The 12,175-nt window shown below is 36.3% G+C and overlaps 1 protein-coding gene across 1 annotated transcript in view; it reads right to left on the bottom strand.

Moving 5' to 3' along the window:
• GCC2 (GRIP and coiled-coil domain containing 2) overlaps positions 1-12,175 on the bottom strand; it is a 30,715-nt gene that overhangs the window by 12,201 nt on the left and 6,339 nt on the right. The window contains exons 6-16 of the mRNA XM_030234258.2: positions 9,067-11,529; positions 8,323-8,392; positions 7,522-7,622; positions 7,343-7,441; positions 5,656-5,775; positions 4,077-4,241; positions 3,601-3,705; positions 2,868-3,030; positions 2,237-2,337; positions 2,030-2,107; positions 1,223-1,360 (exon numbers count right to left, since the gene is read on the bottom strand). Of these exons, the coding sequence (XP_030090118.1) occupies positions 1,223-1,360; positions 2,030-2,107; positions 2,237-2,337; positions 2,868-3,030; positions 3,601-3,705; positions 4,077-4,241; positions 5,656-5,775; positions 7,343-7,441; positions 7,522-7,622; positions 8,323-8,392; positions 9,067-11,529 (3,603 nt within the window). The remainder of the gene's footprint in view (positions 1-1,222; positions 1,361-2,029; positions 2,108-2,236; positions 2,338-2,867; positions 3,031-3,600; positions 3,706-4,076; positions 4,242-5,655; positions 5,776-7,342; positions 7,442-7,521; positions 7,623-8,322; positions 8,393-9,066; positions 11,530-12,175) is intronic.

The raw sequence follows: 12,175 nt of genomic DNA, 5'->3' as shown, positions 1-12,175 counted from the left end.
AGGATTTTGGAAACTTTCCCTTCAGCTGAACTGGTAACTGAAATTCTACAGAACTGACTCTGATTAGCCACTGGTCCACATTTTCAGAGTCTGTACATTTTGTAGCCATCCTCTTTACATTAATCCTTTGCTTTTCTTCCTGTCAAACTGTGTGAATATTCCTAAGTCAGGTACACAGTCTTAAATGTCAGCATGGTTTCTGTTTTCTACTATCTGCTTTGGTGTCCACATTTCCTTTAGAGGGAAGTTTTCTTTGCTAATAACCTTGTAATAATATCTATTTTCCATATGTAGAGCATCTAAATAGGAAAGCTAAACCTTCAAGAGGTTCAAGCCATGCCAATATGGAAGATCTACAACCTTGCTGATTTCACAGCATCACTGAGCAAACCACAGACAGGTGGAAGCACCCATGTATGAAGACTACATTTTTAAAACCATGATCCATGTGTACCAGCAAAACTAAGGCAAACCTCCTATAGCAGCAATCACAAAGTTTGTCCATTTCAGTTCAGCTTTTTAAAATGTAGAAGTTATTTAGAGAGGCTGCATTCAGCTGTTGCTTACCTGCAGGGTGCACCTACCACCACACCTACCATACAACAGTGGTCACAGAGTAGTGCAGTAATCCCCATAAAGGTGGTTTGAACATAAGAGTACTACTATATTTTGAATGTTTGTCTCCAATGCAAACCCTGCATTCCAGGACCATCAAACAGTGCATAAACTTCAGCAACAGTGTCAGTTTTCCAGGTAGTTCAGCTGCCAATTAAGAAGCTGCTCACATTTCAGCATATTAAAAGGTGCTTGCAAATATATTTTTTCACAGCTTTTTTTCTTTAAAGTGGTATCTGTGTTAACTGGTTTTATATAAAGCAACTTAATTCCTATTTTTTTCATTTGTGGTCTTTAAAGAATTTTCTTTTCCCTGAGTGTATATTTACCAGTAATCTAAAAAAAATTCTGGCTCCCCACTACCACAAGTTTTTCTCTACTGTAAATAGCAGTATGCAAGTCCAGATGTTTCACCCCAAGTATAAACATCAACCAGGACAGTCTGGCCTGTCCTTTATACCACTGCTCAATATTGGGGTAATCTGCAATTCTTGACAGATAAAAAGAAAAGAGTGAAAAAAAAATTTGCAAAATATTTTTGAAGAAGCAAAGAGTGCAAGTAATCTCCCTTCTTAAGCCTCTAAGATTACTTCTTCCACTGGAATACCTGGGCTGCTCTGCACTCTTCTTGCAGGGTTGCAATTTTTTGCTGGCAAGCATTCATCGTACGCTGGTGCTGCTCCGAAGATGTTCGCAGTTGCTCCTGAACTTTATGCTTTTCTGATGTCAGTACAGCCACTTGAATCTGAAAGTCAGTTGAAAATTTCACTGTCACAAAAACTTTTCTTACTTCTCCAAGGGAACATGCCACTGAGAACCTAGGACTCTATTACAGTAATTCCTGCACAGAACTGGTGAATACAAAATTAAAATCCAACAAAAATAGAATAAAAAATATAGACATGGGTTACCATGTTATAATTTTTAAAAAGTGATTCTGTTTAAAGAGAGAATTGAAGATATAATTACAATGCTGGGGTGGAAGCATTTAAGAAAGCCCCTATTTCCCTTCTCTGCTTCTTTCATTACATTCTAATCCATTTCTATTTTGTACACAGATGGACGACACTTAAGATTTTTGCTGACAATGTTGTGCTCTTCTGTTTTTAAACTAAGCAACTTCCATTTTTAAAGAAACATTAAAAGATATATTCCAGTTAGAAGCTTCAAACTCCACAGTCCTCTCCTTTGGTGGAAAGGGAAAGCGGAAAAAGACAGGGTAAAAAAATAACAGGAAAAAATATCTGGGGAAAGCAGCAAACAGACAAAACTCATTTAAGGAAAAGAACCTGTAACCTAAAAGTAAAAACAGCACCTCTTTATTCTTCAGCCTATATTCCATGTGCCCAGTACAAACCACACCCTCACTACTTAAATGAGAAAACTCATACAAACAAAAAGTGAAGTTTCTTGCCTTATAGGCTTCCACTTGCTGTTGACTGGCTTCCAGTTCCCCTTTCAATGATGCCTGCAACATTAGATGGTCATTTTCCTGCAAGATAAAATTACCTGGAGATTAAAAAAACCCTCCAAACCTCAGTAACCTAAAAATTCAGCTACAAGCTGTTTTTGAAAATCTAGTTTAAAAACAGAATACACAGTCATTAGCATATTGACTTACAGCTTGTTTTGAATCAGCCAGTTCTTTTTTGGTTTTCACCAGGAGTTGTTTTATCTTGGCATTTCTTTCCTCATCCTGTTGCATAGTTGACTGAAGTGACTCTAATGCAGAGAAAAACCATTATATGCAAAGGAAATTTCCCCTCTTATATTTCCTAAAAATGCTGGAAAATATTTTAAAAAATTCCAACAGATTCCTTAAGAGCTGCTAACAAGTAGCTTACAGTAACTTTAGTAAACTTTTCCTAAGTTATCACAAAGATCTTAAAATAAGTGAAATGTTTTTACACTTGAGCATAGGAAGAGATGGAATTTTCACATGGTAATCAGTAAAGTTTTACGAGTGTGAAACCCTTGTCAGTCACCAATATTTAGAACTTATGAATAACTTTATCAGGTAATAAACACAGTATGACAGGGAGGTAAATTGGCTTTTAAGTGCTGAACACTGGATTAAGTGATTGATAACCTAGTAAATGTTCCTCTTAGACAAAATTGCTTTCCTAATGCAACTGTTTACTATTCCCTGCAAAGCTTACCCTCACTTGCTGACTTGGGAAGTTGTTTCTGAATTGTATCTTTTAACACTGCTAACTATACCATAGGGACTCTTCTGTTTATAGTTTACTCACTTATTTCTTCCTGTAGGGTCTCTTGTTTCTGTTTCTGAATCCCTGTTTCTTGCTCAAGATCTTCTATTCTGCTGTCTTTATCAGTAATCTTCTGATTAAGTTCTTTTACTAGCCTTTCATAATCAGCTATTTCCATATCCATCAACGTACTCTTTTGAGCATCCTGCAAGGTATACAAAATTAAGTTAGGGCTTACAATTTGCCTTGCCTGCTAAGACTTTTGTAATTCTGTAAAAAATTATACTGCCCATCAGACAAAGGTTTTGTCTCTATCCATATCCACAAATATCACCCATCCATTGGGTTTCCATATCCTCAGTAAATAATCTGTTTTCAAACAAGAATCAAAAGCTTTGAAAAACCTGTGGCTGGTTTTATCAGTAGGTATTTTGTATGTATTAGTTTTTGACATCTTCAGTCCTTACAACCAAGGCAATTTCTTTACAGTGCACTACACATGTACCCCAGACATCTGAATTCTATTCCTATTTCTACTCATGAAAGACCACATAACCCAAGCTAAACAAACAAATGAAAAAAATAAAACGAAAACCAATTCCAAAAGTACATTTCAGCTCTTCAAGCACACAACCAGGGCAAAAGCCCTCACATTCTCCCTTTTGCAAACCTTCAGCTTTAAAATCCTCAGAACAGAAAGGGAGGCATTTGACACAGCCAGATGGGCCAAAATCTTTGGTAGTCCATTAAGCACTAACATGGATAGCAACTCTACCTTTCTGGCCAGCTCTAGTTCTTGCATAGTTTTCTGCAGATGTTTCTTTTCCTTCTGAAGTTGCATCTGAAGCTCCTCCACTTCTCGGAGAGCACCACTATGTTCCTGAAATTTAAGCAGTTGTCAATTATGCAGTCCAATTTCAAAATAGATACCAACATCTTTCTATACTTAAGACACACATACACACACACTTGCGTTGTACAAAGATAGCTGATTCCTTTCTTAGGAAATCACTGTGAACCAGAGAAAAACCAACAATACTATGAAATGATTTTCATAATCTGTATAACTAGACCTAACCTGAACTGACAGCCTTGAAAAGTTCTTTCAAAGAATAGACCAAGTTTTCAAAAAAGTCAAGTAACACAGAGGGAAAGTCCAGAACCCGGTCTATGCAATCACAGTTTTCAGAGGTCTAACAGAAATCACATCCATTGAAAGTAATGCTTCAGCCCATCTCTATGAAGTACTACCTTTGTTTTCTGCTCTCTTAGAAGTTTTTCAGCCTCTAGTTCTTTGTCAGCCTTTGCTTTGGCTCTTTGTATCTCCAGTATCTGAGTTTCCAGCAGCTTAGCGTTATTTTGCACTGTTTCAACACGAGCCAGGAGGTCTTCATTAGCAGAGCGTAACTGATCATGCTGAAATTAGCATAGTAGAATGGTAAAAATAGAAGGTGAATTTATGTGCAATGTTAACAGATAAAGTATTTTCTCTATTTAAAAAAAATACTCAACACTGATTTCTACCCAAATCCCTTACAAACAACACTCCTACAGATGAGTCTTGTCCAGCTTAATTCTTTTAAATCACATTAATAAACAGGTAAAATTAAAGCCATTAGCATATTTTGGTTATTTTGTTCAGTTAATTTGCCCAGCTTTCTATAAAATGGCAAGAATCAAAAGAAATCTGAAAAAAACCCACTAAAAAACTTATGCTTTCTGCATTATCACCTTCTCCTTGCAACAATACAGTATTTCAAATACACACTTCAAATACAGCTGCTGTATTTATAAACAAATGAAATACTATTAACTCCTAAAAAAGGCTGAACTGCAAACTTTGACTGAACCACCAAGTCTTCCACCAGCACACAGTAAGAAATCTACTGCATCAGGCATACTTCTGCAATGACTTTAACAGATTTAATTTTGACTTTTTCAATGATGTATCCTAGTCTTTATTTTGCCTATTAAGAATGAAGTACAAGTGAAAGATGTCAACTACCTAAACAGTGTTTTATTTACAAATTCTTTATAACAAACTTGAAAAATGCAAAGCCTGCATAATCAGCAGAATATATACTATTATTTCTTATTTCTCTCTGTTTACTAGGAAGAAATTTACTACTGCTTTTTACTACTGGCTTGTGTTTATAAGGAAACAGTGGCCTAGGTGGATCTCCAGTGTATGGGGCCTGGGAGTTTAAATCCTAAATACCAAACCCATTGCAGTGAGCTTTGCAAAAATGTGTCTCACAGCCCCTTAATTACCATTTTAGACTTTTCTGAATGCCACTCTAGTACTCTACAATGCATCCTAAAGTCTAATCCTTGTGAAAAATGCAAAATCCATAACTCATTTAGTATATTTAAACACTCTGTTCATTAAAGAAAAAAATTAAAAAACTCCAAAGCCAAATTTTGTTGAAGAAATAGAAGTAAAAATGTCTCAGTTAAAGGTTACTGCACTTTATGAGAAGTGTAGGTGTGCAGACAAACAGTGCAAGTTTGACACTTGCAGCAGAGCTCTGTAGGTCCAAAATCAAGCCAGAGATGATCTCCTGTTTTCTGCGAGTTGACCTGGGATAAATTAAACTCTTTTTATTGACAAAGTCAGACATTCTAGATGTATTTATCTTTGTCATGGCCCAGGTAAGGTATCAGATGTTGAAAAGGAACAAACAAACCATTCTGAATTTTAAGTTACTATTTAAAACAAACTTAGTTTATGAAACTATAGTAACAATCACATGATTAGGACTTACACCCAAGAGGCAGAATTAATTTTTATGGTACTTATCAATAGATCAGACCCACATACAGAACTGACCTGCTCGGATGACACCTGTAGCTGTCTTGTGAGGTCCTCTATCTGACGTTCAAGATTATTTGCTCTGCCTTTTTCAGAATCCAGCTGCTCTCCTTGCTTGTCATATTCCATCAAAAGATTCTTAACATATACAAACACAAAGGCATAGTTTTTTACAACATGTATTGCATAAGCACATGCTACACCTCTGAGGTGTGTTTACCTAGTATTTCATTATATGAGTTGTCTTACTGCAACATCAGAAACATCAGGATGAAATTAAAGGTATCATTCCATTACAGGCTCTGTGAGAAACCCCTTTCAGTTCTTGACATTTTAGAATAATTCAGGTTGGAAGACAGCTCAGCAGGTGTCACCCTCCTGCTTAAAGTAGGGTCAGCAGTGAGATGAGACCAGGTAGCTCTGAGCTTTGTCCAATCATGTCTTTCCAAGGATCTGCCTCCAAGAATAGAGATGGCTACTCCACTAAGCAACCTATTCCAAAGCTTGACCATCCTCACAGCATAAAAATGTTTATTCATGTATCCAGTTGGAATCTTTCCCTTCAGTTGAGGACTACTGTCTTATCCTGCACTACGATTAATAACCTGACTCTCTTCCCTTCATAATGCCTTTGTAGGTACTGGAAGACTCCTATCACGTTCCTTCAAAGTTTTCTGCAGGCTGAGCAGCTTCTCATACTTATTCCAGTCCCTTGACCAACCTGTCATCCCTCCACTGAAATCACTTCAAGTTATCAATGTCTTTCTTGTATTTGGGGGGAGAAGAAGGAACAAGAATTGATGTAATACTCTCAATGATGTCACAGAATCATTTAGATGGGAGATGACCTTTAAGATCATTGAATCCAACTATAAACCCAGCACTGCCAAATCCACCACTAACATATGTACTTAAGTGCAGTGTTTACCTCATATACTTGCATATAAAGTGTTTGCTGTGTTTACTTATTGTACTTTAAATATCACCAGGGATGGTGATTCCATTGCTTCTCTGTTCTGATGCTCAAGGACCCTTCTTATAAATAAATTGTTCCTAATATGCAATCTAAACTTCCCCTGGTAGAACTTAAGGACATTTCCCTCTGTCCTATCTTGTTACTTGAGAGAAGAGACTGACCCCTCCTTTCAGGTGGTTGGAGAGAATGATAAGCCTCCCCTGAACCTGCTGTTCTCCAGACTACCTAACCTCAGTTCCCTCAGCTTCCCCTCCTAAGTCTTACAGGGAACAGCTTTCTCTTGGGGAAGCACTGCTGACTCGTCACCTGCTTCTGCTTCATGTGCCCAGAGATGTGCTCCAAGAAGACCTGCTCCCAGGAAACTAAAATATTGTCTTTATCATTTAAGGATTTTCAAACTGATCTTCAATTTTATGAACTTTTTAGAATTCACAGGGATTTATGTTTTGCCTAGCAACACATTGCTTGGTATGTATAATGCTACATTCAAAAGCGTTAAAAATAGCATTCCAGTAGAAAGGAAGTGTTTAATTTTCTTCTGACAACAGCTGCATGGTTCCCTTAAGAGAACCTTACAGTTATTGATTCTGGTATTCAACTGCACTGACAAAATTTCTTTTGCCAAACATAATTGTGCAAGAAAATAGCAATGTATATCCAGGCTAGGCTTCAAACCCAAAGTATTTTCTGACGGTTTACTGTCTTTTGTGAATGCAGAACTATTCTTACCTTATAGCTTTCAGCTCCTTGAATTACATCTTTCATTGAAGCAGACAACTGATCTTTTTCTGATCGAACCAAATCCAACTCCTCCTTCAGAGTCTGCACCTTATTAAAACAAAGTGTATGCCATTAAAACAAGTCCCCCCATGCAAGATCTTCTTCATATTAGGAATTAGTCAGGGTACCTCTTTTCGGCTGGCATCTAATTCTTTCTTGGCTTTCACAGCAACCACTTTAATTTTATTTAGCTTCTCTCCTTTTTCGGCAGATTCTTTTTCGAGCATCCCTAAAAGAAATACATAAGAAAGTTAAAAATTACACCCTTCCATTTCTTCCCAAGAAATGAAATTAAATGAAATTAAATTACAACACAAACATCAGCATGATTTAAAAACCAAACAAAATATAAAGAATGGGGAGATGTTCAAGAGTTTCATCCAGTCAAGCATTTAATTTGAAGCCAAAACATCCAGACATACAAAGAACTTAGGGGCAATCTTTCCCCGAACAATCTTTCCCTGTTTCAGAAGCTTCCATCGCAGTTAAGAGGGATATTCCAGTCTACTTCTACATAAATTTAACAACTCAGAGGCACTTTCCTGCTCTTGTGTTGGAATAACTGCAATAAAACAACAGTAGTTTCGGCAGTGTTGCTTCCTTTTCCTTCTGGTAGCCTTGGGGATTCTTACTGATAAATTTCCCACATTAAAAAATAAAGATTACACACTGTAATCTATAAACACTACACTGTTTATAGACAGAGGTACAGAGGAAGAAAAAGCCTTAAAAAAGTATCAAATCATATCCAACTTAAAATTGCTAACATTTAAAATTCCCAATGGAAGGAATACTGTAGGAAGATGTATTAATATCCACTTCCCCATCTCCTCAACTTGTGGAAATTCAGGGCAATCATGCAAAGAAAGAAAAGGTAACAATCTAAAGAAGCCAGATCATATATATAAAAGAAAAAGTGAGAAAGATACCAATTTTTTCTTGAAGCTCTGCTACTGAAGACTGTTCATCAGTTTTCTCAGTCATTGTTTCCATTAAATTCTGTATTATAAACAAAGATATAAGAAGTATTACAAACATTTCTTTGTGGTACCTGTTTTGTCCCTAACAAGCCACCAGAAGTTTCAGCTACAGCTAAAACTATTTATGTTCTTACAACCAGGAAAGCCTTTATGAGCAACTTTGTATCAGCCTGATGAAAGTACAGTTGTGCTGAAAGCAGAACATTCCAATTTTTTAAGAGCTGCTTTCCATCCTGTCCAAGGATAGAAAAGGGGAGACACCCTCATTCTGCAGCTGTCAGCTTTACAAAACCAGCAATTCCCAAGACCTGAAGCTAATGCAGATAAAGAAGTTTTGTTTGAGATGGAACCACAGAAAGTTAGAGGTGAAAGATTATGAAGTTAGGTAGTCCATCTAGTCAATTGATTCCTTCAAGAGACATTGATAGAAATAAAGGTTCAAGTACAAGCAACTTTTGTCAAAAAAGCATTATGATTTAGTTTGTTTCTTTTTTTTTTTCCTGGGGGGAAGAAGGGAATTCTGAGGTGCTAGTGAACTCAGAAATATGTGCTTTCTAGAAGGGAGACTCACTTTCAGGCCAAGGGAAAAAAAAAGGAAAAAAAATAGAAAAGAGAGAATTGAAAGTATTTTTTGAACCTTAATTCTGAAGACTTTAGAGGTTTAGTCTTTATACTTCAATAACAAAATATAACCTTTAGAGAACTCAGTTCGTCTTTCACATTTCTAAGCTCAGTTTCCTTTTGTTCCAGAATGAAATTTAGGTCGTCTTGTTTTTCAGATCCTTTCTGCTGTTCTTGTATTTGACTTTCATAAAGAGCAAGTTTTTGACTCATCTCTTCAGTATTAGCTAAAAGATCTTGATTTTCAGTCCTTGTTTTTTCACTGGCATTTCTCAACTCCTGGATATCACGTTGAAGCGCTTCTTTTTCAGACAACACTCCTTCCAGTTCTTCTCTCAAAAGAATTTTTTCTTTTTCAAAATCCTGAATCAGAGATCTATGTTCTCTATGTTGAGCTGCATTTTCTTCCTCTAATCTCTCAACTTCTCGCTGCAAACTAATTACTTCGTCCTCCTTCTGAAGAGCAAGGCACTGCTCTTGTTTAATTTTTGACAAGCATTCATCTGCAATTTTGAACAAGTTAAGAGAATCATATTCTTCATTAGAGTCTGAAATGCTGAACCCCACTTGCTCAAGTAAGTGGTACAGCTGAGTTCTTACAAGAGATGTGTGCACTTGTTCATTTTCAAGTAATGTTGATATATGGTCTTTTTCTGCAGTCATCATTTGTAGTTTCTTTTCTAAGTTTTCAGACTGCTCTTTGAATACTGAACAACTATCTTTTTCAGACATAGTCTTTCCCAGCTCTTCACTTAATTCACCTTTTTCCTGAATGAGTTTGTTATTTTCCTCATGGAGAGTGTGCACTTCAGATGAAAGTTGATCTTTATCACGCACCAGAGATTCAATCTGTTTTTCTAATTGTTCTAGCATTTGAGTATGTTCACCCTTAGAAATTAAAGCTTCATTCAGTCTCTCTGTTAATTCCTCTACCTTTTGCTTCAGGTCATTATTGTACTGGTTAGCACAATCTACTTCTTGCTGAAGTTCCTGAATTTTAACTTGCTTTTGCTTGCATGTTTCCTGAAGGGTTTCTCTCTCCTCACCCAAGCATTTTACATCATTTAAAATATCCCTGTTTTGATCAGAAAGAGCAACGATCTTCTCTTCCAGTTTTCTTACAGTAATCTCTTTTTGATCAATGGAGCTTGCCATTGCACTCTTGTCCTCCTGAAGACTAACGATTTTACATTTAAGTTCTTCTGTCTCTTCTGACAATTTTTTTACTTCTTCCTGGAGGCAATTTACATTTTCAAGAAGAGCATCCCTTTCATTGAAAGCAGCCCGGAGTTTCTGTTGCAGTTGACTGACATCAGAAGCTTGCTGTTGTTTCATTGATTCAAACTCCTGGCTGATCTTTCCAGCAGATTCGCCTAGCTCAGCCTGTAGAGTTTCCATTGTTTCTCTCAGGGTGTTGTAATTGGACACTGCTTCTTCTTTCTCCTGAGTTACCTTTTCAAGTTGTTCTCTAATTTCCTGCATTTCAAAAACTAATGCCATCTGATCTTTTTCAGAACCAGATAATAAAGTTTCATTTAGTTCAGAAATTTCTCTCTGGTGTTGATCTTTCAGAGTTTGAATCTCTAATTTGTGCTCTTTTGCAGCAGTTTCGTAGTGCTGTCCTGCTGCTTGAAGCTCCAATTTTAGTTTTTCAATTACACAGCAGTAATCTTCTTTAGTAAGCTGCAATTCATTTATCTTAAAATCCAAGTCTTCCCGCTCATGAAAGAACTCATCCTTCATACGATGGATTTCCTCTTCCAGTTTTATCTTGACATTGCTCATATAAGTTAACTCGTCTTTTAATATACTATGTTGGGACTGGAGTTCTTCTAAACTATGCTCCAGGTACCTAACTTTTTCCTCCATTTTTGCTTTTACACAAGGTTCTTCTTGTGTATCTGCAACATCTATCTTGTTTTCTAAATTTTTATGTAACACTTCTCTCAGTTGCTCCAAGTCATATTCACGCTGGTCAGTCTGAGCATGTCCTTCATCCTTGGCATTTTTCTCTGCCAAATTATGCTGCAACTGATTTATTTGATTTTGCTTTTCTTCATTTTCTTTAGATGATATTTCAATCTGATGCATTAGTTCTGACACCTCTTCCTGATGAGCAGTTTTTAATTTTTTAAGTTCTTCATTCAGATTTTTTATTTCATTGTGGTAACACTGAGAGTTGCTTTTAATAGTTTCTTGCAGATTTGTCACTTCTTTGTTTTTGTCTTCATTCACAGCTTCCAATTGCTTGTTCAGACCCAAAATTTGCTCCTCATAAGTAGAATTAATTCTTTGGACATCATCTTGTAATCTTTTAACTTCTTTTTGACTATCTTTGTAACATTCAACCTGTTCCACCAGCTCCATTTGTTTCTTCACTTGTTCATCTAATTCCGTCTTCAGCTTTTTTAAATCCTCATTGTGCTTGCATTGTGCATTTGCTAATTCACTCTTCAGAGCTTTTATTTCTTCCAGAGAATCAATTCTTGATTGTTCCAATTGCTTCTGCAATTCTTCTGTTTTAGCCACTGCAGCCTAAACAAACAAGCAAAATATTAAATACTGGTAATTTAGCACACAAAATTTCCAAGTGAACTGTTTACAATAATGAATTAGAAAATATAGTAGTCCACAGCTTTAAAAACTGTTATAGCTTTTAAATATCTAACTGTATCAGGACAACTCAATTCAGAAGACACTCCACAGAGCATGAGCAAAATGAGAAACGAAAACTAAGTCCTAGATTATGTTTACCAGCATAATTTCATAAAATGGTCATGACACACTTCAGCTTTAGCAACTATTCTGATAATGTATTAAAGATCAGATTACTTTTAGAGCATCAAATCCAGGTACCTTGAATATAACAATGCCCATCAACTGCAAGCGATTCAGTCTTTACTTTATCATTAATTGAGATTATTGGTAGCATATAGGTGCCTTGGCTGATAGACTCCTTCTTATGAATATCTAAAGGTAAACCTCACATGAATATCTAAAGGTTTACCTTGTAAAGGTAAACTCATGCTCCCATAGAAAGACAGAGCTGATTGACTGAAGCCTATGTAGCTTTTTAATGCCCAGACTGAATTCTTCTTGCAGCTGTGGATCTAGACAGCGTATATAAGAATTTTTTATTTATTACTATAAACTAGGAGGTACAGAGAAAATATGCTTTAAT

This window comes from Serinus canaria, chromosome 1, assembly GCF_022539315.1.
Source record: "Serinus canaria isolate serCan28SL12 chromosome 1, serCan2020, whole genome shotgun sequence".
Classification (NCBI taxonomy): Eukaryota; Metazoa; Chordata; class Aves; order Passeriformes; family Fringillidae; genus Serinus; species Serinus canaria.
This window is presented reverse-complemented; position numbering and strand designations above follow the sequence as displayed.